Here is a 27,313-nt window from a genome sequence, read left to right as displayed (position 1 = left end):
GCAGCGGCCACCGCCTCAGCCTGCGCTGAGCGGGCTGCGCGCCACACACCTCCTCACGCCGCTTGCGCGAGGTGATTGGTCGTGTCAGGAGTGAGCGACAGCCACGTGGGCCAATAGTTGAGGGAAATGAGAAGGGCACGGCTGGTCAACAACTGGGGGTTGGACTCTTCCAACGCAAGAACAGGGGGGACAGCTTACACGGCAGGCGGGCATGAATGGCGAACCGTGACGGCACAGAGAGAAGTTCCAGGGACCTGTCTCTGTTCTTCGGTCTTTCTCTTGTCCCTCCGATTTCCCTGTCCTCTCGGTCTGATTTCTGAAAGGGGCTGCCTTTCCCTCCCTCTCTCTCCCCATCTATAGTTTCCCCCACCCCCTCCACCACCATCATCCTGTCCACCAATCATAACGCCCCTCCACCAAGGGCGGGCCCGCGATTGGTCCCTTTCCCCCAGCTGGCACTGCGGAGGGCGCTGACTGGCGCGTTACGGCGCCGTCGCTGACAGCCCCCGCGACTTCCTCGTGCGGCGGAAGCTGTCGGGGCTCGCGACGGGGCGGGGGTGGCCGCCGGCGGTCGCGCATGCGCAGTCTCGCGGCCGCCTTCGCACGGAGCGGCCGAGCCGTGCGGGCGGGGGCGGTTCGGGCTCTGTGGGGGCCGGTTCGTACCGTTGCCCGGCCGCCGTGCTGCGGGGCCACCGCCGCCATGCCCGGTAGGAACAAGGCGACAGCCAGCTACAGCTGTCCGGAGCTGGCGGTGGGACAGCAGGCCGGGGAGGGCGGCCGCGACGCCAGAGGCCGCTCGCCTCACGGGGAGGAGGAGGAGCGCGGGGACGCAGCTACCGCCGCCAACCTCGGCGACCCCGACATCGTCAAGTCCCCCAGCGACCCCAAGCAGTACCGGTGAGGGCCGGCGGCCTCTAGCCTCCTCCCAGAGCGGGGTGGGGAGAGGGCAGACCGCTGGGGCCGCCCCGGCCGGGGTCTGGGCGGGCTGGGGCCTCCCCGCGGCTGGCGGGAGGGGCTGCGGGGCCGGGGCCGCCCGCCCCAGCTCAGCGGGCTCTCGGCACGGCCGGCAGCCCCGGGGCTCCACGTCGGGCTCTTGGTGAGCGGGGAAGTCGCCCCTGACTGCGGAAAAGGGAGACGGAGGGTTCACGGGTGTGTTTCTTGTCAAGATGTGCTGTCTGGTTTGTGCTCAGTGGTAGGCTTGGGGCTCCATAGAGGGGAAAAAACCAGTATTTGTTCAAAGGCTGTGCTGTGACACTACGTTTTCAAGGCACGGAGATATCGAATTGTTAGTTTGCAGCCCTTGTCCAGGCATCTCCGTTCCAAAAGCATTAAGCTGAAGCGTGGAATGTGACTGAAGTATTTCAGAGCAGATACCAGCTTAGAAAAAGTCTCTTAGTCTTCCCGTTTTAGCTGAGCTTCCAAGTTTTCACACAAATATATCTGTGAGTTGAGACAAAAATTACTTTTACGCTGCTGTTTTGCTTGTGTCTTCATTTTTATATTTCTGAGTAACATCCCTTAAAGTGGTAAGAAGGATTACCCTTTGTTGTGGTTTAGCCTTCCCTGAGCACAGCTGAGAGTCTGCGGCCTTCACACAGCTGCGAGCGACCCACGGAGGCTGAGCCCTTCAAAAGATTTCAGTCAGTCGTTCCTGAAGGGATACTGTTATAAGGTCTTTCTGTTAGGCAGAAGATTAGTCAGCCCTTGTTAGAGATGCTTTTTTTTTTTTTTGTCTTTGCTCTTCATGACGTCTAATCTGTGCAGTCAGGAGAGAATCTGCCTCAGCCTGGAACTGACTTTTGGATTTGTAGTGACATTGGCTGACAGTGAAACTCCCTGCTGCTGCCTGAAGAGGACTCTGCCCATTGGCTTGGGGAGAACCTTGCTCCCTCCCTTCTTCGCCTTCCTTTCTGCTTTCTCCAGATCCCTGCCTGCATGCCTCTCCTGGTGTTCTTACTCCTGGTGGTTACTTATTGCGACTTTACAGGAGGCTCCTCTTCCTGCAGAGTTCACGGTTACAGGGACTGTCGGCTTAGGAAACTTCTGCCTTTGTTACCTGAGGCAGCACAGCACCAAAGCTTGTGAAGTCCATTGCAAATTGTCACCGGCTATTTGTTTTGAGGCTCAGGAACCTTCCCTGCCTGTAGAGATTTGGGGGTGTGTTTGCTATAGTGTAAGATAAACTAATACCAAAATCTTCCAGAAATGCTGCTCTCTATGCTTAGTGGATTTTTTTCAGTTGGAAGCAGAGAGTCACATCTTTTCAGGCTGATTTCCATGTGTGGGAAGTGAGCCTTGCGCAGAACAGACACAAACATTACCCTTAGGAGGGAGAACTTCAGCGTGGCTGGAAGTAAAGCACGCCTGTGTCTGCTAACTATATACCAGACCTCCTAAGTAAATTTTGCTGATGCATATACGCTTTCTCCTCTGTTCATGCATCAGTGATGGTATATACTGCAGACCAGTCACAGTGGGCTTAATGTGACCGTCCGGTGACATCAAACTTAATTTAGTGGAAAATGTTATAGTTTAGTCTTCTCAAATACAGTGATCATAAAAACAAGAGAGTTCTGACAGATTGCAAAATGTATTTTCAAAAGAGTTTGTTGGGACAAAAATTATTGTCATATTCAAAGTTTGTTTTGTTCATTAGAACTATGAGTGGGTAGTTGTCTTTACCAAAATATATGTTTTATTTAAATTTATCCATATATGGAATATCATGGACTTGTATTGCTGGTTTTGGGTAATTTGTGAAATTAAAATATTAAGTGTTTACTCTGCATTGATATGTATTTCAGTATTTACTTAACTTCTAAACAATTATCATTGTTTTAACAAACTTGGTGTGACAACAATCCTGCTTAAATTTGTCCAGCATGTTTAAACAGCAACTTAAATAGTTTGAATTTTCTTTTATATTTCAACCTTTTTTGTATCAATGCTGTACAGTCCTTCAAAAAAGCAACTGGACTATTCTTGCTTTTGGTGCTATATTGAGAGATTGCAGTTTTTGTCCAGTGTTTTGCATACTAATTGATACTTATGTATTGATTGCACATGTCCTTTTCCATTGGACTGAAACATGGAAAAAGTAAAGAACACCTATGCCAGTTGGTGCCTCTGCTCAGTATAACCTAAACTATTCTAGATTCTCCTGAAGCGAAATCTGAGAGTCTCCCACAGCAGCTTGGTTTAATTGCTGCCTCACTACTGGGTGCTTTCTGTCCTGGTATGAAACACCCAGAAGCCTGAAGATGAGTAATGTAAAATTAGTGTCATCCGCTTCATTAGTTTAATGGAGGTATGTGGAAAGGATCAACAAGAGCTACTGGATACACCTGGTGAAACAGCTTTATGGCAAATCCTTCTCCTGGAAGGCCAGCACTGTTCTGTGCTCTGCTTTCTGTGACTATCTCTCGATCACTGGGAAGCCAACGCTCTTTATGGGCTGTGGAAACCCGAAGACGACAGCTGTATGCGGAGGTGGAGAAGAAAGAAGGTAGATGTGCTGGAAGGCATGCTGTAGCAAAGTCAACTTGTCTGGGGTTCTTGCACTCCAGGGGCTGAAGTGCCAAAATGTACAGGGCATCTATTTTCAGGACCCCTATTGTGCATTCAGAAATGCGGCAGCTGCCTAAAGCAACTTATGCATATGATGCAAACAATCGCTTTCAGAGTGTGTGGATGATTAACTTTGTATCCAGACATTCACATGGATCATCAAGTGCTGTCTGTACCTGCTGCAGTTAGTCATAGCACCTCTGCAAGTTATACACAATGTGCTGTAGTTTGAACAAGCAAAAATGCACTTGTGCTGCTGGTTGTAACAGCAAGCGAAATGGGTGTGTTAATGATTATGCAACCCTGGCCCAGAGTATGTGCTCTCAATTTCTGTTGGATGAGTTGTCATAATTCAGAAAAATAACACAACTATTAAACATTTGTTCTGTAGTTTTTTTCATAGACTTGTAGTCCAAGAAGTGTGGGATTTTTTTCTTTGTCTCCAAGCTGCTTCACTCTTGTTGCAATACTTGCTTTACGCCTTTCCCCCAAATATGTCTCCCATGCAGTTCAGTTGGAAGAGAGGTACTTGGAGTAATTTGTTTCCAGGCAGGTCTGTGGTTTGCAGAGCTGTAGCAGGTACCCTGCAGCTCTAATAAAAAGCAAAATTGATACTGACTGAATATTTTGAATTGGAATATTGATAATAACACATGTTTCTGTTGTCTGGAAACATTGAAACTGCATAATGATAACCATGAAGGAAACATGTGAGAAACTTTGGGAACCATGGGGTTGGAAAACACACAACATCCCTTTCTTTTGTGTACTTGTCATGGAGGTTGAGCTGGAAACTGGCTTTGAAATTTCTCCTACCTAATTATAACAGCGGCCACATTGCAAAGTGTCCTGATCTGCTATAAACTTGGGGTTGGACTAGATGACCCTTAAAGGTTCTTTCCAACCAAACTCTTCTATAATTCCATGCTCTGTAACTCAGCTTTTTCTGGGGGTGTGGGTGTGACCATGAGTTTGTTTCACACCGGCATTTTTTTTGCGGGATCAGGTACCACCTGTCTGTATCACACTAGTTCTTAGGTTGGCTCAAGTAGTTTCTGGATCCAGCATTCCTTCCTTTCTGCAGCTGGTGTACAAGCCAGCGCGAGCTCCCAGGAAGGGTATGCTGGCTAATTTGACAAATTGTGACTCTTTATTCCAGATCTGATGGGAAATGAATATTGCAGAGCATTGGTACTTGCAGCCTGCAGTCTGAAAATTTGTAGAATGTTTGCTGGACTTGTGGGTCTATATATATACACACACATACATATATATAAAAATTTTCTGTGTATATCACTTCTTCGCTGTGGCTTATTTTATTAAGCCTGCAGAGGAGATCTGTCCTTTCTAACACATGCCTCCTACGTCTGTGGACATCATTTGATAGAAAGCATTAATAAAATAAAAAGAAGTCTCTGGGGCCTATTTAGAGGCAAAGACTAAGATCTTAATTCTATTGCATAATCTAAGTTTCCAAGAGCCTGAGAAGCATAACAAGCTATTGAAGTTTGGGTTTGCCTATTCCAAGTACATGAAGTTTCCTCAGAGCGGGTGCTAGCAGCTTAAATATTTTAGAGAGAGAGAAATAAAAGTCTCAGTTAGTGTCGCTGACCTTCTGGGGAGAAGGGCTTCTGCTACTGCCTTGAATTGCATCTTTCTTATTCTTACAGCTGTTGAATTGCAGAAGAGTGTTTTTACTTTGGCACTATAAAACTGCTGACTTTGTTAGCCACCATTAGACTTTCATTAGGAAATCTCAGTTGAAGAGCACAGAACTGTTGCAGGAAATACAGACATTTTTGTGATTCTGAAAATTCAGATTTGGGAAATGAGTGTATTCATTGCAAATAATTATTCTTCTAGGTATATCACTCTACAAAATGGCTTATGTGCACTTTTGATTTCGGATTTTAATTACTTGGATGGTGCCCCAGCTGCTTTATCTTCGGGGGAGGAGGAAGACAAGGATGATGATGAATCTGAAGAGGAAAGTGATGAAGAGGATGATGACTCTGGAGCTGAGATTGAAGATGGTAGAGAAGGTTTTGATGAGGAGGACTGTGACGAGGGGAGTGACAGCGAGGATGATAATGGAGATAATGAGGATTTCAATGATCCTGATGACAGTGAATTAGAAGAGCTAGCTGAAAAGGAAGAGACAAGAAAGAGAGGCTGTACAGAAAAACAGGTATGTACTTAAAGCTGTCGGATGAAAAAAATAGAGGGCTTTCTTGTGATTAGGCATCCAGACTAGACCTTTTTATTGTGCCCGTCCTGATTGATTTATCTTATACTTCTGCCAGTTTCCTAAAGTGTTTCTTGAAGCAGCTTTTACTGAGTGTTGTATTTTCTCCAGTCTGCAGCAGCCCTCTGCATTGCTGTTGGCAGCTTCTCCGATCCCGAAGATCTGCCTGGATTAGCACACTTCCTGGAACACAGTATGTATCTGCTCCTGTGTCATCTTCTCCAGCTTCAGTGCAAAATGAGTGCTGTCTAGCTCCGAATTTCTGTAATATTTTAGCATCATTTCCTATTTCAGCTATCCCAGGATTTAGTTTCATTAGTTGAATGAATTTGTGATTTTATAAAAATACTGAGTAACAATCTCTTAATATGTGAGAAGGTGTCTCGTACTCTTTGGCTGGCTATGCATTAACATATGTTAACATTCTTCATTATCCATTGAATATGGGAGGAGGCATGTTACCTACAGCTTTATAAACTAGGCTAGGGCTACAGATTACACCGGTTATCCAGCAGGTTCTGTGGTCTGTTGCTGCTTAGTCTCTGCACAGGAACTGTGGGTCAGTTCTGTGCTGCAGAGGGGTTGCCATAGCTGTAATTAAGAGTAACAAATTAATGTAATCTTGGTAATTTTGCTGATTTTTGTTCCAGTGGTTTTTATGGGCAGTTTGAAGTACCCAGATGAGAATGGGTTTGATGCATTTCTGAAGAAACATGGGGGCAGTGACAACGCTTCAACTGACTGTGAGCGAACAATCTTCCAGTTCGATGTGCAGAGGAAATACTTCAAAGAGGCGCTGGATAGGTAACTTCATAGAAATGGTGATTAGGTGCTAGCAAATGTTTGTATGTGCCTCAGGAGGTCGGGTGTAACTAGTCAGTTCTTCATTTTGGGGCGATTAAGGCTGTTACTGAACTTCCACAGGTATTCCTGCTGCCACAGAGGATATTGAATATAAGGAAATATGATTTCCCTTTGGGCATCTTACTGCTTTTTGAGATAGCACCTGTGTAGCTGCTGTGTGATTACTTAGGATCCACGTGTGAGTCCTAATGCACGTAGATTTTGAGTATTTTACCACCCTTAAACTAGTAGCATTGATGACAGGAGAAATTTTATGCAGTGTTACAGCTGTTCAGAGGGGACGTGCTCTCAGAATCCCAGTGATTCATCCTTTGAAATATCTGTTCTGATAGTTAGTGTGTGGGGTTTTTTTCTTTTTCTTTTTTTGTTCCAAGTCTAATTCATCAAAGTGGGTGGAAGGGCAGCCTTTACAGTTATGTGTGCCTCAGAAGGATACATTTAACTCAATCCAGGTTATTCAGTCAACTTTACATGTATAACTTTAACATGTATGACATGTATAACTTATAAGTATAACTTATAAGTTATACATGTGTAACTTATATACATGTATATATAACATGTAGAACTTATAACATGTATAACTTTACAGTTATGCCAGAAACTATTTAACTTGCTCTTTCCTGGTGTGGGATATGTTACTACAACAGGGCTCCACCTCTTAGCATGGTTTCCTTCAGGGAGAGGAAATTATTGGCTCATAAGGACATGCCAGCTGGGAATTCTTGGTGCTGCAAAATACCTCATGAGGGACCAGACTCCACTGTGAACTTACTTTGATCAAAGTACATCTCTGCGATGATGCCAGGAGCAAGTGTTTGCGCATTTTACCAAGTATTGCCTAAATTTTACTTGACCGGGCCAAATTCAGCTTTCATTTGCAGATTAGCCCAGCTTTTAGGTGTTTGAAAGTGCAAAAGAATAAAGAACTTAATTGTGGTCTGTCACAACAGCTCACTTAGTGGAGGAGAAACAGAAGTTATGAGTTCTGTAGAACAGCGCCTCCTACAAAGAAAATGAACGGATGCTGCTGATAATTCCTGCTCATTCAAGCACTTGTGGATCTAAAGAAACTGAAAGACATCACCTTTCAATAGTCTTTAGCTTAATGGCTCCTGTAGCCATAGAACTCTGTCAGCAATGTGTTACTGTTAACCTTTCGCTTCAAAAAGTTCAGTGCATCATTAAAGAAACTCAACAAATAAACCAGAAATATTAGATTCCCAACCTTCTACAAAGTTGCCATTTATTGCAGATTTGTCCCTTTCCATTGCTCTGCTCTCTGTGGGTACAGGCGATCAACACTGACTGATAAAACAGATAATAAAATTGTAATGGATATAATACCTTGTTTCAGGACATAAAACAACAATTTGTTGCCTGGAGTTAGGAAGAAACTTTCTCTGTGGACATATTGCTCCTAGTGAACAACTGAGGATTTCCTCTAAGGCATCTGATACTGGTCCCAGTTAGAGCCAGGAACCAGACCAGATGGGTCTCTGGTGTGATCATTCTTAGGATGCAAAGGCAGATAGATGCTCCTGCATCCACTAGAGTCATACCCGACTGTATCCAACCAATGCATTCCTGCTCTATGCACTTTGGTTTTTGATGCTATCACAAAACTGGCTTTGATCTTTCCTTAAGACAGTACAGTCAAGAATGACATAATTTTTAGTAAGACAAGCTTATAAACTAAAAATAGTGGATTTGGCTTTAACTGTTGTGGTTTTATTCCCTGATTTAATAGACACTGAAGAAAAGCATAAGAATTTTTCTGTTTTGTAGGTGGGCACAATTCTTCATTCACCCGCTAATGATCAGGGATGCAATAGACCGAGAAGTTGAGGCTGTAGACAGTGGTAAGAATACATTTTTGTGTGTTTAGCCCATCTTCTTAAAGAAATAGTGAACAACATGCCTATGGCTCCAGCATGAGCCAGTGTTCTCTCCAGCTCTCTGTGGAGTAAATACAATAAGTTGAGGTCATTGTGCTTGTTTCCTTATTCTAACACGTTAATAACTACAAATTTGCTTCACAGAAGGAAATTGAACCTGGCATAGAAGTGCATGGAGAGTTCACTCTGTTTTCTAGTGTGCTGTGAATATTTCTAGGCTGCCTGTAAAACCTGTTATAGAAAAAAAAAACTATTACTGGCAGATATAACTGGTTCAAATGTGTATTCCAAGTCTTCTTCATCTGTCCTCTGACCAGGAAAACTGAGCGGTTTGATCTTTGAATTTTATTTAAGTGTCAGTATAAACAAGGACCTGCCTTTGAGTTAAGGTGTGTTTTTTTCAACAGCTTAAGCCACCTTACTGCCTTTGTCGTGCGGATCCGTTCCTTCCCCACTACTGACACTGAAGTAGTGAGCTGCCCACTAAACTGCGTCAGCTTGTTGAACTGGCTGCAGACTAACTCAGCCAAAATAATTAGTTTACAGCTCTCCTGTGCGTACTTCTTATTAGCAACAAAAACAGGAGCAGGAAATTGCAGTTTGAGTTCTTGATTTGGGCAGAATCCCATATTTAGATTAGTGTAAACTGGTTGTAAAGTTGCATTTCTGGAAACTATCTTGCTCGGCTTTTAATTTTATATTTCATTGTTAGGCTAGAAGTTGTTCTATGTGATATATGGAAGGAACAGGTTTGTAATTGCTCTCTGGCCCTTTCTACTGGGCCTAACTCTGTAGAATATTGACAGACTTGTGTTCCCATTAAATTTATCAAATTAAGAACATTCAGATGAGACAGGATGAAGGTTTACATGCTTCCCCTCCTTATCCCTTTATGTGCTTCTCAGCATGAGCTACAGTTTTCCTCTTCTCTTGACTTACATTCATTACTGCTAGCAAGTCCTGTTTCTTATCCTATTTCACTACTTTGTCATTAAAACTATTTCAGTCTCCAGCTGTGGGGTACATCTCCTTTTCAGTTTACTTGGGGTTTTTGCTTTGTTTCGTGGGAATGTGACCTCCAATTTTGATGCATGCCACTGCAAATTCTCTAAATTAACAGAGTATCAGCTAGCAAGACCTTCTGATGCAAACAGAAAGGAGATGCTGTTTGGGAGTCTTGCCAAGCCTGGACATCCTATGAAGAAATTTTTTTGGGGTAAGTTCTGAATTTGTTATAAAGTGGTAATCAACTTTTAACCACTTAGAAGAGGCACTAACATGAGCTATTTTATCATAGCAAACACTAGCCTTGCTCGGAAGCATTAGGGCAGTTATTTATTTTACAGTAAAGTGCCTGGGAATAAAAGCAGCTGTCTGCTTAAGATACTTTTCATTCTGGTACTGCTCTTTGCTGATGTTGGAGCTGGGTTGCTCTGGGCATATAATCATGGAACTTTCTGTTAATGTAAAGGTGGTGCTCTCTGAGTCATCCATGTATTGCTTAAGCTTGTTTTTGATACTTAAATTTCCTGGGAAAAGAGAGTGTTTCTGGATTTGTGTCCAAGGAGGCTTTTCAAAGTAGATAAGTCACGGTTGAACTTGCAGAAGTAGATCTTCACAGCCATGTGAGTGGAGCAAAAGGGAATTTGTCCTTCCTGTCCTGGTCAATACAGAGTTCTGGTTCCCTCACCATTGTGATGCTGGGGAGCATGTAAATTGCTGTGTGATGGGTAATAGAGTTAGCCAGCTTTAAAATGTAGATTTATATAGTTCTGTAGTGACATATACTGAACATCATATTTTCCTCTCTTTTCCCTTCCCTGTTGTGCAAGTTCATTGGTGAGGGAACAGCTGGCAACATGCAGTGAGCTGTGCAGTGCACGGGATAGGTGATCTGATAATGCAAGAGGACTCTGTCCTCCCTTATTAGAGAAATATCAACTGTCCTTACAGTAGAAACTAGAAATTGGAAGATGATAAATCTCAGTTAACATTCTCTTAACTCTAAATTCCTGTTAAGTATTTTTAATGTGCTTACTATGACTAGACTCAGTGCCAGGGGAGGAAAAGACATTCTCACTGTATCTGATCTTGATGTAATCAGTGTCTAGATAACTAACCACCTTTTAATGTTTACAGGTAATGCAGATACACTCAAACATGAGCCCAAAATGAATAATATTGATACCTACACCAGGCTGAGGGACTTTTGGCAGCGCCATTACTCTGCTCACTATATGACTTTAGTTGTCCAATCCAAAGGTAACATCAATTGTTTCTTAAAAACAGGCTCATTGCTGTTGTTGGTGTGGTGCTTTTGTTACCAGTTCAGCTGTAGCCCAAGCCGTTTTAGTGGGTTGTCCAGTCCTGCAGGATGTTTTTATATGTAGATTTTAGCCTGGTTTCCAAATGAAACTTCAGCAATTATGCTGTGCTAATTGTCATACTGCTACTTCATGAGAAACTTTTAACTGAAACTCTTGAATACTGCTGTGTGTTCTGAACGTAGAGGGATGGAATGAGTCTAGCAAGTACTGGTAGTTTTGTAGATCCCTACGTTGGTAATTCCTTTTCAAGTAACGTCATGTGCTACTGAACTGTAAATCCCAGTCGTATCAGCCCAAGATTATGCAGCATATGCAAAACCAGAGCTATGACCAAAGATAGAGTTCAGTGAATATTAAGAATTGGCTCAAACCAACAGCTTTGAAGCTTATAATTTAGAACTTTGCAAATTTAAAATACACTGACTTGCAGCCTCTTAAAACTGTTGAGATAGAGTATTTGTCTTAGATCTTCAGGAAATTACATTTCTGGCTTTATTTTTTTCTCTCCTTATTAGAAACACTGGATACATTGGAAAAGTGGGTGACAGAAATCTTCTCTGAGATCCCAAATAAGTAAGATTCTTTTGATCCTAAAAGGCATTACATATTATAACATCTGTTCTTAAAATGACTGTTTTTAAAAAACACCCCTTACTGGAGAAGAAAAAAGGAAAGGGCAACTTTGGAAATGGAAGACTGGCATTAATTGTTTCAGGAAGATTTTTTTATGCTTAACAATTGTTTAGCCTGCAATCCGTGTGGTGCTAATTTGCAGCAGTGTTTGCTTAATATGTACTGATACCTTGATTTTATGATAAATCATTCAAACTTGGATTATAATTTTACATTTCTTATCTTTGCTTTATGTCAAATATAATTAGAAGCAAAATAAATTAAGACCATATCTTGAATTTAAGTGTTGTCCTCAGGGTGGCAACTGGTTAGAACTCGATCTGTTTTTTAATAATTCACTCCACTGTGCTGTCTAAAAAGTGGGATCTGCAAAAGCTTTACAGACTTAAAAAGCATTTTATTTCCCCTTTCTCTTTTTGCAAGATGTTTATTTCTGTGGTGCGTGGAAATGCACGTTTGAAAGTCTAATGCCATACAGAGACATACTTGTCTCTCCTGACCCGCATCCTTCCTGTTCCTCCTTCCCACAAGAAAATCCATCAGGATTCTATGAATCGAGGGCCAACTCTGGAAGTTTTTTACTGTGCTTGGCTTTGCTTTCTCCATGTAGGACGGATGGAGAGGGTGGAGTTGATGTGGAATCAAAATCTTGGGTAATGACTCTTTCGTGTGGATCCCAGGTCAACTCCTGCTCCTGGGCTGCAGCCTTTGTGGAGGGTCATTTTCTGGTTGTGTCATGTCAGAGATAGGGGTGCTTACATCTTGTGATTATCTCAGTCTAGCCTTGAGTCCTTGCCAGTAACATCATGCTTTAATGTTGCTTTCAAGTGGTTTACCCAAGCCCAACTTTGGCCACCTGACTCAGCCTTTTGACACACCAGAATTTCACAAGCTTTACAGAGGTAAGCAAAATGGATTTGTTTTAATGTTTTGAATACATAGCTTCGTATTTCCTCTGTGTGATCCGGGTACTTTGTAGAATAATTCTCTGTGGTCCTGAATACATTTTAACCATTCTTTCTGCATGATGTAAAATTCCTTATCTATGTCTAATCATTTATATTCAATATATTTATTTGTGTTCAGTTGTTCCAATCAGGAAAATTCATTCATTGAGTATCACTTGGGCACTTCCACCGCAAGAACAGCATTACAGGTATGGTGGTGCTGCGTTTTACTTCTATGACATTTATGTTGTTAATAATTATTGCCTTTCACAACAAACCAAAGAATCTCATTGATTTGTGTTACAGATTACTTTGGTTCAGCTAGGGGAACATTTTTTTAAATGAATGAAACTGATGCAATTCTGGTTCCTGTTATAAACTGAGTGGAATTGGTACACAGCTGATTCAATGTCATTCCTCACTGACTCAAATCAGTCATTATGTTCTGAACTCCCACACTTTTAGTTTATTATCCTAGTTCTTCCTGAAAATGCAAAACTTGCCATGAAGAAACAGACAATGTATATTTTAGTCATTTGTTTAGTGATTTCAGTTCTTTCTGTGAAATGTATTACTTCCTGGCATTTAATGTCCTTCAAATTTTCTTTTAGGGTGAAACCTCTTCATTATATTTCCTGGTTGGTGGGACATGAAGGCAAAGGCAGCGTTCTTTCCTTCCTTAGGAAAAAGTGTGTATTTTTTAGAGCATAATTGTTAAATATTTTGCTATCATTAAAATAAAGGCAAACTGTTTTCTGTACATATATTTTCTATATGTATAAAAGCAGTCCCAGTCTGCCTTTTCCTATCAGCGTTTTGTAGTGATGTTCTTTAAATTGATGATAGACCCAAGTAAGAAATAAGTGGCTTCTGCTCTGTGTTCCATGGATCAGCAGTACCTGCGACTGATCTTTAAGGGTTTTAAAAAGGGTACTTAGCTTTTTCACTGTTTTTCTTAAATTCTGTGTCCTGAGGTTCTTCGGTTGGAAAGGCTTTGCGGAAACTCTTAAGTGGGTTGAAAGCCATTGAAGTAAAGCTATGATATGCTATAATTGTTACTAAGCTCAAATACAGCTGAAATGACTAATTAATAAGTACCTGTAACTCATCCATAGATTTTGGGCTCTTGCGTTATATGGAGGAAATGATGAGACAGGATTTGAACAGAACTCCACTTACTCCGTCTTCACCATTTCTGTGACCTTGACTGATGAAGGTTACAAGCACTTCTATGAGGTATGGTTTACTGCAACTTGATTTTCCTACTGTTTTGCTAATGTTTGGAAAAATTAATATGTTCCTTTATGTCTGCAGGTGGCCCATGTTGTATTTCAGTATGTGAAGATGCTGCAGAAAAGAGGGCCAGATAAAAGGCAAGTATTTGCCACTACATCAGATATTTGTGAGCTTGTCCTTCTCCATTAGCCTTTTATTTGTCTTGTTTGCATTTTTTGTGGAGTTACTAGAGCATGAACTCTGAGCAGTGAAGTAGTAAAGCTTGTCTGCATGGGAAATGTATCAATTTTAATAGTTTAGAAACTAATTTTCCAAATGTTTATGCTTGATTCTTGGTGTTTTTAGTTAGATTTATTGTGGTCTGATTCCTAATTTTAGTAAGCTGAACTAGTGTAGTTGTAAGGTGCAGTTTTGCATTTATTTAAATAAATTTGTTGAGCCAAATCTGTGGAAGTCAGGACTGTGATGTTCTGGTGTTCGCCTTTATGTTAATTTGGGACCAGATTTTGACTCATTGTAATTAAGTCTCTTCAGAAAACAGCAGAATTTTCTGCCAATTGAGAAATGCCCTTTTGTATGGAAAGAATGTGTGTACCACCCGCTTCTGAATGAGTCACTGAACTCACCCTTGATGCCTTTTCTAGAAGACTGGTTTTTTTCAGATTCTTGATAAAAGTTGCAGAATAATGGAGACAATGCACTTCTATTATTTTCTTACTTCTTTACAGAATATGGGAGGAAATCCAGAAGATTGAAGCTAATGAATTTCACTACCAGGAACAGGTATTCATTCGCTGTTTAGTGTTGATATGGGTAAACCATAAAAAGGATTTATTTTTAATTTTGAAACACATTTTCAAAGTTCAACCAGAAACAAATTATGTACTTAATGAGACTGTATTTTGCTGAAAAAATTGTATTCTACACAGAGAAATATTGTGACTTTTTCCTTAACAGAATTAAATGTTCCTTTTTTCATTCTTCACCTGGTAGGTAGGCTCTTTCTTAGTTTTAACCACTAGACCCTTGTGTGTGAAATTCTGTGCCCGTTAATAGTGCTCCGCAAATTGTTTGGGCTTTTTCAATATTTTTGCCTAATTTCACTTATTTTAACCTGTTTTGGCACTGCTGATTTCTGGGCACAGAAAAGCCGCGTTGTGTGAAAGGTGGGACAACATTACGCAGTTAAATGTGGATTCGTGTCAAGTCTTCCATGGCTTATCAAAATAGCAATTAGCAAAAAATCTTACTTTTTAAAATTAAAGATAAAGAAGGGAATACAATTTAGATAATTTGAGGAGCCTCACTTCATTGACTTGCTTACTGTCTCTGCATGTAACCACCTTCTGTTTCTTATTAGGTAACTTGTTTTTTTTGAATAGCATTAAAATGTCCCTTGTGGGAAAACAGATCCGTATACTACACATATGGTTAGTTGGTTTCTTTAAGGTACACAGATGCAGGAAGGAGAGTCAAAAAAAACAATAGGAAATATTGAAGGTGGAGTTTTTCTCTTTCCAGATGCTCCCTGTATTTTCAGACACTCTTAAGACCTGCCAGTCTGCTGTGAGCATCAGGATGTTAGAAATGTCATTTTTAGCAAATCCTTGCATCTGTAGCTCTGCCTTCGAAATAGCATATGGAGGATATTGAGTGTCTTGAGTGGCGTTTGAATAACAGAAGTGGATTTGCAAGTGATACAGACACCAGGGACCGCTGCCAACAACCCCAGTGATAGATAACAGAGCGGTGGATTTCTTTGGTAGGAACAAGTTTACACTGATTTACAAGTTCATTTGTTAAATGTCGTGTGGTGGTTTTTTAGTGGAAAACAGGTTTTATGAATTTGTTAGCAAAGTTCAACTGTTATGGGATTACAACAGACCATCTTCTCCTAACAAAAGCTTTCCCCAGAACAGTAAAGAAGGAAGAATCTGTGATGGATCGCTATTTAGTGTATTGGACATAACAGGAATTAATCTCTGTTGCCCTACATGCAATATGCTTTATTATTCTGTCTTTAATTGTTGCCAACAGAGGTTGTCCAATTTGAAATTTGACTTTTTCATCAAAATGAAGCTATTTAGTCGTGAACCGTTCTTATTAGTCTTCTTGGTTCTTTTAATTATTCCCAGCTAGAATTTTATGCTCCCTAAAATTGTTACTGCTCTAATAGACTTCCCAGTCTAATAGACTTCCAGCTTCTCAGTATCAAGCCAGGTAAGGATAGAAAACACCTGAGTGTACACTGGGGAAATAAGGGTTATTTCTGTTAAGAGTCCTGCCTATTTGGCCAGTTGATTTTGAATGCTCATTAAGAGATTACTGACAGTGCAGGGATTGAACTCGGAAAGCAAGGAACAGGGACATATATGTGCTTGTGTGACTGGCTGTGCACCTGAGGGACAGATGAGTGACCTAGTCATGGCAGGAGAGGTTGTTTCCTCAGGTGTATGGTGTCTTAAGAAATTCTTGGTCATGTTTTCCACTCTGTTTATATGACACAGATGTGTCAAACTCACCTCTTTTCAGGTGAAATGTGGGCTGCTTCTGGACCCACAGCCTGTACGGTATGATGCTGCCTGGTTCAAGCCAAAAACCAAACCAAAAATCATTCAGCAAGAAGCACTTCACTGGGCAGTCATACACAATTAAAAGGCAGTCTATACTTTCACATCAAAGTGGGAGAATATCTTCCTCCTCACACTGCAGATCATGGTAGAGAACTTGGGAAAGGAGCAGAACCAGAGATATTCATGCAGCAGCAGCTCCTCAATTTGATCTTTCCAGCTTCCAGGTCACTTTAAAACTCTAATTGTTTGACTTTGCTCATGTTCGTGGGAGGCGAGGAGTGCATTCTGCTGGGTCTGTAACCTTTAATGAGTGTAAACACATGGTCTAGGTCATTTATTCTATAAAGATGATGTCTGATATTTCAGGATTCTCAGAGGAGTTCACCAAAGCTAAATGCTGTAAGAAGCAGAGCATGCAACTCATGCTCAACATACCTGACCAGTCAAGCTTTTCTTAGAACAAAATGTTGGTGTTTTATTTTTCTGATGATGTGAAAAGTAGCTTTACATATTTGCTTGCAGACAGATCCCGTTGACTATGTGGAAAGCCTTTGTGAGAACATGCAGATGTTTCAGAAGGAGGATTTTCTGACAGGAGACCAGCTCTTGTTTGAATACAAGCCTGAGGTAAACACTCTTTGAACTCTGATTACATGTTTTGATGTAAGGAAAATATAGGCATACTATATAATGTAGGCATGTATATAGACATATCATTAGCCATAGTATAGGCACAGGCTTTGTTGAATCAGTCTTTTTATACTCAGAAAGCAAATATTTTTTTGTAAGCTTGTTATGTCTTGTTCTTCATATGTTCAGACTGAGAAGTCTTTGCTGGGTCAGGCAGAGCCAGAGTTGCTTTTGAACTGAAATACTGTCTTGAACTTGCAGATCATTGCTGATGCCCTGAACCAGCTCACTCCTCAGAGAGCCAACCTCGTTTTGCTGTCCGCTGCCAACGAAGGCCAGTGTCACCTCAAAGAGAGGTGGTTTGGAACGCAGTACAGCGTGGAAGGTAAAGAGCAGCACAAACTTAGATCCACTCATTAGAGATGTTAAAGGAGTGACAACACAAAATATAACCCCATGAAGTAGAGAAATCAATCCTCAGTGCTTCACTGACCTCATCATTAGTCAGATTCTCTGTTGTTCTTTCCTTGGTGTCAGTTGGTTCCCACCCCCTGGTTTACAGGGATCCCTGCTGTTCAGGTCCTGAACACAACTGAGTAAGGGCAGGGTGTGTTGGTAGCTGGCTCACTGCTGCAGGCAGCCTTGATTTACTTTTGAATAGGACTGCTTGGGTCCTGCTCCAGGGGAGTTGGTAGGAAGAGATTTAGAAAGAGTCATGATGAGCCAGGTGACATTAGGAAACTTGTACTGCAAATCCTCACAGAAGTAGCTAAGAGATGAGATGGAAACAGGGTAGCGTTACCTTCCTGTTGAACTAAATACATTTCATGTTTTTTAATAGATATTGACAAGTACTGGAGTGATTTATGGGCCAGTGACTTCGAGTTAAATCAGGATTTACACCTTCCAGAAGAAAACAAATACATAGGTAAGGCACCTGAGCATGCATGAAATCTTCTGCCGTTAATTTACTTGAGAATTTTCTGTGGTTTAGAAACAATCTTTAATTTCCATCTGAACATCAACCTGGTTTTGCAAGTTAAAAAAATATGGGAGGTCTGTTCACCTGAATTTTGTTTACTAATAATATACTTCTATTTATAAGAACAGAGTTTTTCTAAAGTGTAGATGTAGAGATCCTGAAGCCATAACAGAGCTTGCCTCACACAATCAGAGTTCACACCAAGCCCTGGATACCCTAGAAGAGCAATTTTATTTGCTTAATCTAGCGGGTTTTGAAAGCATCTAAATACCATCTAGCTTTGTTGCCAAAGCCAAATGAAAATAAAGCCAGAACTTGTATCATGGGTGGAATGCAGCATCGCCATTTCTGCCCTGTTTCTGAGCCACCATTCTGATGTGGAGCTGAAAAAGAAATGTTCCTTGGGTCCCGGGAAGGATTATCCTGTATAACTTAGCAAGCTGGGAGGGGAAAAATGTATTTTACTGATAATCTTGAAGACTTTCTTGCATGTAGCCTGGCTGTGTCAGTGAAATCTGCTAACTTCTGGTTTGGATTTGGTTTTTCTTTTTGTCAGCCACGGACTTTGCTTTGAAAGTTGCTGACTGCCCTGAGACAGAGTATCCAGTCAAAACCCTGAGCACACAACAAGGCTGTCTCTGGTACAGGAAGGATGATAAATTCAAAATCCCAAAAGGTAAAATGTGTCAGGGCTTTCCAAAGAATAGGAAGTCCCTGTTTGTATCAGCTGGAATTTGTTTGAAGGCAAGTAACCCAGTGATAGTGTTCACTATTTAAACTTGGTGTTTACTGTCAGCTCTTCCATGGTCCTTGGTCCTTTTAGTATATTTATTACCTACAATAAAAGAAGCAGATAAACTGCCTTGTGACAAAGAAAGGCTGCTGAATACCGCAGGTTAAAACTGAAATCACTGAAATATACTGACTTCTGAATGTGTCTGACTACAGACAGAATTGGACGGACAGAACTGGGCAGACAGAATATGGTACTGAGACATGGGCTTGAAAATAAAAAAAACCACATTAATTAGAGGAGACTATAGTCTGTTCTGCAGAAAGAGAAAAATATCACCTGCATCAGAGACAAATGTGGAAAATATATTGCTGCTTTCAAGCAGAATGTCACCCTTTTTAGTGTCTTTTAAACAGATGTTTTGTGGAGTTGTCTTTTTTCACTTATATTGGTCACACCATCTGAGTTAGTATTCTGCAAAGCACAGCTTTGTGTTTTCTAATATTTGGCATTTTTGCGGGAAGATTTTGGAGTGAAAAAGAGATGTTCGATGATGACTTAATATAAGCAATATTCTTATAGCTGAACAACCATTTTCATTAGACTCAAATTGTGACCAACAACCTCTTGGAAATAAAATTGGCTTTAGAAAGCCGTCACTTTTTATACAATTGCTCATTTAAGTTTCTTTTTCCCCACCAGGTTATGTTCGATTCCATCTGATCTCCCCGTTGATCCAGCAGTCTGCAGAGAAGTAAGGAATACATTATTTATGCTTATCTTGCAGAGTAACTAAATTACTGTACTTAGTGAAAAACCATAAAAAGAGATTAATTTTGAACTGGAATAGAATAAGGCTTCCTTTTCTCATGTATGGTTTTATCTGTAGTTCGGCAAGGGTGGTTCTGCAGCAAGTCCTTACTGTAGCAAACAGGTGCAGGGGAATTTCATGGTGTGTTATTCCCCAGTGCAAGTTTTGAAAAAAATAACATAACAGCAGCAGCACACATACCAGAGGGAAGTGCCGAGAGCCTTTATAAATCTGTTTTCATCTTTGTTATTTTGGACTTTGAATTGGAATCCAGGCAATAACACAAATCTGAAAGCACGGACTGTAATTTCCACATTGTGTAGCCTGATTTGCTGTACAGGGTGTTCTAAAACGATGGCCCAATTTGCAGTCACTATATCTCTGCAACCGTGAACTGCCCCTGAATGAAACTCTTACCACTATAAAAAGGTTACTAAAACTTGGTAATTCATTTGTAAATATTGGTGTAATTGTAACGTTGCCATTGTGAAATGCCACACTGCTTTGAAATTGGGTCTATCATTTTGAAACACCCTGTAGCTTATTATTATTTTTTCACCTTGATAAATAGTCATCTCATTACTCAAGTCTTCAGCATAACTGAGTCCGTCTACCATCCCCTGTTCCTTTATGAAAAGTGTAATAATCTCATTTGCTGTGATAATTCCATGTCTTGAGTGTTGGCATTGCATTCCTACCTTGAGATCTTCAATTATGTGAAGCTGGAATCTTACTCGTTGCAAAGAATAGTTGAATGTTAAAATACTTGTGTACTTTCTGGAGAAAGGGAAACTTGCATTCTGTATTTCCAGGTTTGTTGAAAGTTTCTTTTTGAATCTCATTTTCCTCAAGTATTCCTTTCTGTTAGACAACTTCTGGTGTGTACCATTGAACTCAATGGACTTGATTTTTATTTTTCTTCTATTCCTTCATTTTTTTTCTTTCTTTTTAACCCTCTGCCCTTTTCTCCATCCAGCATAGTTTTATTCGACACATTTGTGAACATCCTTTCCCACAATCTCAGTGAACCAGCTTATGAAGCAGATGTCGCTCAGCTGGAGTACAAATTAGTAGCTGGAGAGCACGGCTTAGTCATTCGGGTGAAAGGATTCAATCACAAACTACCTGTGAGTACTGAAAAACTGGAATATCTAATACAGAAATGTGGAGTTACTGGCTAGGTTTCAGTAGAATGTGGAAATTCCTATTGATTTGGGATATTGAGATTATTTCATTCACTTTCTAAAAATGGTGTCCTTTTAAAACTTACAGTAATTTGGTGTAGAAGTGTTTAGTGAAGAATGGCTAACAGTTGAGGAATGTTCCTTAGTAACCCCGTGTGTCGCTTATGTTGACCAGATGATGATTATTTTTAAAAAATTATTATACAGGATTAAATTTAAATTGGTTCTTTTTAAAAACAAACCAAAACCCTCACTTAAAACTATTTTCTTTACAGCTTCTATTTCAGCTCATCATTGATTACTTGTCTGACTTCAGCTTTACTCCAGCAGTTTTTGAAATGATCACGGAGCAGCTGAAGAAAACGTACTTCAACATCCTCATCAAACCTGAGACTCTGGCCAAGTGAGTTCTGGGCGAGGGCAAGAAGTGGCTGCACAGCGAGTGCTGGGGTTGAGCTGAAGGGCTGAGGAATCACTGCTCCTGGAGGCTTGTGCCAGGGTTTGCTTGTGGCTCAGAGAGCTCAAGCAGCTCTGCAACCAGTCTGTCAGCCATGCAGGACAGGTTGGATACCCAGGAGCTGCCGTTCTGCAGTGACTGCAGCTGACAGCAGATGGGCAGGATCAGCCCACAGCAGCGCTCCTGGGGACCAAATCCCTGTCTCCAGTACGATCCCGAGGCAAAAATGGGATCTCTTACGTTAAACAGCTCTTGACAGCCTCTGGTTTTGTTTTCTGTTTTGCATTGTAGGGATGTGCGTCTCCTGATTCTAGAACACGGCAGGTGGTCCATGATAGATAAATACCAGACGCTGATGAACGGGCTTTCCATTGAGTCTCTCTCATCCTTTGTTAAGGCCTTCAAATCACAGCTCTTTGTCGAGGGTCTCGTACAAGGAAACTTCACAAGCAGAGTAAGTACAGCTTCAGCAGCTGACACAAATTCAAATCTGTTTTTAAGATGCTTTAGCAGTCGCCACAACTCTAAGCGCTCACCTGCCAGCTGGTGCCTCTTCTGTGCGGGCATCTAGAGGTTCACGTCACCTCTGACAGCCCAGGAATGCCCGTCTGGGTGAGCTGCTGGGGAGCTGACAGTTTGAGCAGAGTCTTGGGGGATTCAGGAATTTGGATTTATACTGCAGAGAGGGGAAAATATGATGGAAATACATCCATAACCTGTTTCCCCTGCTGCCCCTGTTTATAATATTGTTTGATGTGCTGATATGTTTGATACTGAGAAATTGTCATGGTGGCGCCACAGGGGAAGGCTTCCCTCAAAGTACATTTATCCTGTAAATCTGATGGCCTGTGTGGTGTGATCAAACCTCAGTCCTGTTGAACACCTGCAGTGTTCATCAAAGTCTTCTGCCCTGGGACTGGGTTACACACAGTCCTGTCAAGCTTTTTAAGAGAGGGTTGTAATGGGGCTCAGCCCCATGTCATTGCTGAGTGCCTGTGCGGGACGTGGGAGAGAAACCTGCGATGATGATTTGTGCCAGGACGTGTCTTAGCTGGTGGTGTTTGTCCTCAAACTGTTTCAAGCCTCCTAAAGAGAAAATGCTAATGTCCTTCGGGATGTCAGAGTCTTGTCATGTCAGCTGTTCCGTCCTGAGCTGTGGGACAGACGGAGGTCTGAGAATGTAGTAGTGGTTTACTAAAAATCTTCATTCAAAATATTTTTATTGCTGTGGTTTCTGTGTGAGTTTCCTTCCAGAACTCCAGCTTGATGCACAAGAGAGGGGCCTTGTCGCCTCCTTGTGACAGCTGATGCTGTTTATCTGGCTTCTGCTTTCTCCTACTGGAGAAGTTACAGTGCAAGAAACGGCCTGAAGACTCTGCTCTGCAGCTCAGTGCAGAGGTGCCTGGAGGGCCTCGGGATCAGGCGAGGGGACAGGGGTGTGCGTGGCACAACAGAGCTCGGCTGTTCTGTGCTTGGGCGTTGCTTTCTCAAGCAATGCGCTCGGTGTGTGGTTGGGAATTATCTTCCAAGTAAAATGTACACTTCTGTTTTCTCTCCTAGGAAGCAAAGGATTTTCTGAATTATGTTGTTGAGTGAGTATCTCTTGACTCTTGCACCATTCAATATGTGGAAACTATAATCAAGCTAAGATTATTTTCTGGAGGAAGGGGTCAGGGTGGGAGTGATGCAGAAATTACCTTCTCCCCTCCTGGATACGGCACTGCTGGTGTTTGCAGATGTGACCATTCATCATGGCAATTTAAGCAGACATTGTTCTGGTTCGGGGAAGGGGAAAATAATGTCTGTCTGGGTGTAATTAATGTATTGGTTTTGGTTAAGATGTGAGCAGGTGTTTGACTCTCTGCTGTCTGTACTTCCCTCAGAAAGCTCCAGTTTTCTCCCCTGGTCCATCCCTGCCCTGTTCAGTTCCGAGTGGTGGATTTGCCAAACACGCATCTGCTCTGTAAGGTGAAAACTCTCAACAAAGGTGATGCCAACTCCAAAGTGACAGTCTATTACCAGGTAATGCGGTAGCTCAGTGTGTGGTGGCCTGTTCCCTCTGGTAGCTGCTGTTTGTGCTGATGTCGCATCCTTGAGAGCCGCCTCTGGACGGGGACATTGTGGAGTGCACTGTAACCTCAAGGGAGCACTTGCCTGGGGCTCCAGAGGCAAAACCCAGGGGGGTCTCACAGCGTGTGGGGTTCCCCGAAAAAAGCATCTTCCCCTCTGGTTTGTACTCATGCTGATGGCTGGGTTTGTGCCTTGGGGCTGTCCTGGTGTCCTCACCACTGATCTCATGGGCCTGGGCTAGACCTGGGCTGGGCCTCTCCCCTCTCCTGAGGCCATATTGAGGCCTCTGCAGAAAAAGGGAACTTTCCAGCTGTCCCTGCTGCGAATTGTCATTTAGTGCCACAGCTGTCACCTTGGTCTGAACTGTTGCATTTAACTCCATGAAATCACCCTAACTTCTTCCTTTTCTTTCTAGTCAGGTGCCAGGAACCTAAGGGAATATACCCTGATGGAGCTGCTTGTGGTAAGTCAGTGTTTGTGTCTCCTAACTCATCAAAGCATTGTGCCTGGAGCTAAGATGAGGCTGTTGGGCAGGACGGCAGATCCCTGTTGCTCACTCTAATTGAATCTGAGAGTGTCTGGGACAGGATCCCCCAACTGCTGCAGTGATGGACAGTGTGGCAGATGGTTCTCTGAGGTACCTGCTCAGAAACTGAGACATCTTAGTGCAGCAGGTGTAGCTGGACAGGCAGCGCTTCCCTTGTGTCCACATGTGGTGGTCATGTTTCTGTACGGAGCCTGCGGCGTGGCCACAGAGTGTCGCTTCTGCTGTAACGCGTTTGTGCTCTGTTTCAGATGCTCATGGAAGAGCCATGCTTTGATTTCCTGAGAACCAAGCAGACCCTCGGGTGAGTTCACCATGGAGGGCAGCTCCTCCACACCTGCCTTTGCTGTTCCCTGCACAGTAATTCCTCCATTATTGTAATGGAAACAGCAACATAAACACATCAAAATGGAGAGCAGCCATCCATACAAGCTGCAGCCAAGCTGCTTTTGAGTCTTGTAAGAATTGCATCTATTACTGGTGTGTTAACTTGAAATTATTCAGCATAAAGTTGTTCCTTCCATTTCCTAGATCAGCTCCCCTTCCCCAGGGCTGTTTTCACAGCGGTTCTGTGGTGCGGAGCAGCCGCCCATCTGCCTCAGGAAACTGCCACAAGCTTTTCACAGCTCTTGGTCTGTCACTCTGATGAATTAGTTTGCAGGAATGCAAGCACAAACACTCTGACAGCCTTAAAGGATTTCATCAAAATGATGCAGCAATGCAGGAAATAAAGGAAATAAGAGAATGTATAGATGAGATTTTTTTTTTCTGAAGTACCAACACTCTTTTAACTTGTAGCATGTCTTGTAAACGACAATTTAATTGTGCTTGTGGAATGACTTCATTGTTCCCCCTCCCTTTTTTTTTTTAAGCTACCACGTGTACCCCACCTGCAGGAATACTTCTGGAATTCTTGGCTTCTCGGTCACAGTGGCAACCCAGGCAACGAAATACAAGTAAGTGCTTCCTTGTCACTGTTTGTCACCACTCCCAGCACCCATTTTTTGTGACTTTACTGCACTGCGTCCACCCGGCAGAGGCTTGGGCAGCAGGGCCTTATGCAGCATTTAGCTGAAGAGTTATTGCTAAGAATTTCACGTTATCTTCTGCTTGTTCCATTAGATCAGGTCACAGCTAACTTCCATTTGCTTTTGGTCGAGCTGCTCTCCTTTAAGTGTTCACACCTGTTTTGCACTATTTGGGATTTTTTTTTTGTAGTTTGATGAGGGGAGTTATGCAACAGCCCGAAGGGAATGTCAGAAGAGTTGCTGTGGCCTCAGCTTGTGACACTGCAGACAGTTGCAACACAGTGACTGAAAACCAGCACCTAAATAAAGCAACAGCCTTAAGCTGCTTCAAACTGCTGGAGTCCTGACTGACAGGGAAAGTAATGGAGAGACTGAGGGAAATATCCCACTGCCCTTCAGAAGAGCTTCTGCTGGGACAGCTCAGCCTGTTGCCAAGCAAAGCCTGGAGAGATGTTCTTCTTCTGGCCCATTTCAGCAGACAGAACAATATTATGGTTTTGTTCAAAGCCAGGGCGAACTACACGTTTGACCTGCCAAAGCTGAAGGGTTATATGAAAAATATGCAACTTAAGAAAAATAATACTGTGTCACTGAAAGTTTAATTAGCACAGAGTGCTGCTGCTGCCTCTAAGTTTTACATTTGCTTGACATTTCCATTCCTGAGGTCTATGTCATCTGTGAAGGTTTTAATGTTTCAGATGTGTGAGCTATTTGTGGGGAGGGAAGCGAGCCTGTCCCAAACATTCCCTCATGATTTGCGGGTTGTTCTACTTTACCCCTCAGTATTGGTTTTTATTTTTCCTGCCTGATTTAATTATTTAACTAACTCTCTTTTAGTTCTGAATTGGTTGACAAGAAAATAGAGGAGTTTCTTTCTTGCTTTGAAGAGACAATCAAGCATTTAGCTGAAGATGCTTTTAGCACCCAGGTAAAATTTGATCTTGAAAAGCTCTGCCTTGAACTGCTAACCAGCACCTAAACTGGAGGATTTGGTGACACCCTCTTGCATAGTTCTGAGCTTTTTTGGGACAAAGGACTTGCTTTTATATCCCATCTCTTATTCCATTCTGCAGTCGTTTCTCTAAACATTTGCTCTCTGGCTGTTTACAGTTAAGTTTGAGAGCAATGAACTACCTTGGTCATCTGGGTTTTCTTTCAACTTCAATGAATAAGACAGTAAATTAAGTTTTAAATCCTATGAAACTAATTCTTTTTTCTTTTCCAAATGTAGGTTACAGCTTTGATAAAACTTAAAGAATGTGAAGACTCCCATCTGGGAGAAGAAGTGGACAGGAACTGGAATGAAGTTGTGACACAGCAGTATCTCTTCGACAGGCTTGCCCGGGAGGTTGGTAGTCCCTTATCATTAAGTGATGCCAAAAAGAACACTTGCATGTCCCTTTTTTGCAACGGTTTTAAATGCAAAGCGTAAATAGGGGGATTTTTGCTCTGGTGATACACTGATTCTAAAGCTACATGCTATTTTTAAAAGGTTCTTTTATCTAATGGGATATAGTTTCTTGAGAAACCGTGTTCAAAATGGCCTCATCACTGCGCTGCTTAAACCTCATTCCTGTGGGTTGCAGATTGAAGCTCTGAAGTCTGTTACCAAATCAGACCTGGTCACTTGGTTCCAAGCTCACAGAAGCAAGAAGAAAAAAGTGCTCAGCGTACATGTGAGTGTTAGGCAGCTCCGTGTTGCCAACTCCATAATCTAACGCTTAATGTGTTATCCACGTTGCTGTTCATATCTTCTACATTTCTGTTTTTTACTGTCATTGGAATTGGATTGACGTGTCTGTATTTAATTGTTAGGGCAGATGAATATTGAACAAGATCCAAATTCTAAAAACTTAGAGCCAATTTTCTTATTTTTGGAAACTTTTTTCCAGGTGGTTGGATATGGAAAACATGAAGGGGACCCAGAGGTTACAGCTGCCTCAGAAGCACAGAATTCTTCATCTGGTGAAATACCTCATCTCGTTTTCTTGCCCCCATCTTCTTTGATGACTGATGTGGCCTCCATCAAGGATATCAAAGCTTACACATCAACGCTGAATGTTCTCCCTTACCATAAAATACTAAAATAAAAATGACATCTTGTTCTGCAGTGATGCGTAGTACAGCTGCTTTCTGCAACGTGAACATTACAAACCTGTTTTTATTAAAGAGGGCTGTAGTGGCAGCTGGGATGAAGATGTCTGCTCAGCTACTGAGGAAGCTCTCCTCAAGGAAGTTTCCAGCCAACCCTTCTCATTAATTTCCCAAGTTCATTAAGAAAAGGCACAGCCCTGACTCCAGCAGGAGCATAGGGAGTTCTCCCCCAGGACGATCCTTGGCTGGCACTGCAGGCTGCACCTGTTCGTTCCACCTGTCCTGTGCATCATCCCCATCTCCTCAAAGGATGGTTCCACAGCTCTGGAAGTTACAGTGTGGGAGGGAAGGCGAAAAAAGCCTAAGGCTTCTTTAGTTTTATGTACAACATAGACAAAATTGAGATAAAAATCAAATAAAATCTAGATTGAACTGTGGAAAGAAAGAGAGTTTGATTGCTACATATAACTACTTACTTACTCAACTATTA

At 42.0% G+C, this 27,313-nt stretch overlaps 1 protein-coding gene across 1 annotated transcript; it reads left to right on the top strand.

The window, feature by feature from the left end:
- Positions 1-584: 584 nt before the first annotated feature.
- NRDC (nardilysin convertase) lies at positions 585-26,839 on the top strand. Its single transcript, XM_080348731.1, has 31 exons — positions 585-897; positions 5,431-5,755; positions 5,924-6,005; positions 6,463-6,616; positions 8,465-8,538; positions 9,695-9,790; positions 10,714-10,836; positions 11,417-11,474; positions 12,363-12,436; positions 12,621-12,690; positions 13,093-13,170; positions 13,597-13,717; positions 13,796-13,854; positions 14,446-14,500; positions 16,813-16,917; positions 17,182-17,305; positions 17,762-17,848; positions 18,459-18,578; positions 19,338-19,389; positions 20,423-20,573; positions 20,906-21,033; positions 21,379-21,541; positions 22,648-22,679; positions 22,971-23,109; positions 23,573-23,620; positions 23,953-24,005; positions 24,574-24,657; positions 25,567-25,657; positions 25,961-26,077; positions 26,316-26,405; positions 26,622-26,839. Exons 1-31 carry the CDS (start codon positions 701-703, stop codon positions 26,817-26,819), a joined length of 3,348 nt encoding a protein of 1,115 aa, XP_080204857.1. The 5' UTR covers positions 585-700; the 3' UTR covers positions 26,820-26,839.
- The last annotated feature ends 474 nt before the right edge of the window (positions 26,840-27,313 follow it).

Source organism: Nesoenas mayeri (genome assembly GCF_963082525.1).
Source record: "Nesoenas mayeri genome assembly, chromosome: 8".
In the NCBI taxonomy this organism is placed as follows: domain Eukaryota; kingdom Metazoa; phylum Chordata; class Aves; order Columbiformes; family Columbidae; genus Nesoenas; species Nesoenas mayeri.
The sequence above is the reverse complement of the archived record's forward strand: the minus strand, read 5'-3'. Positions and strand labels throughout refer to the sequence as shown.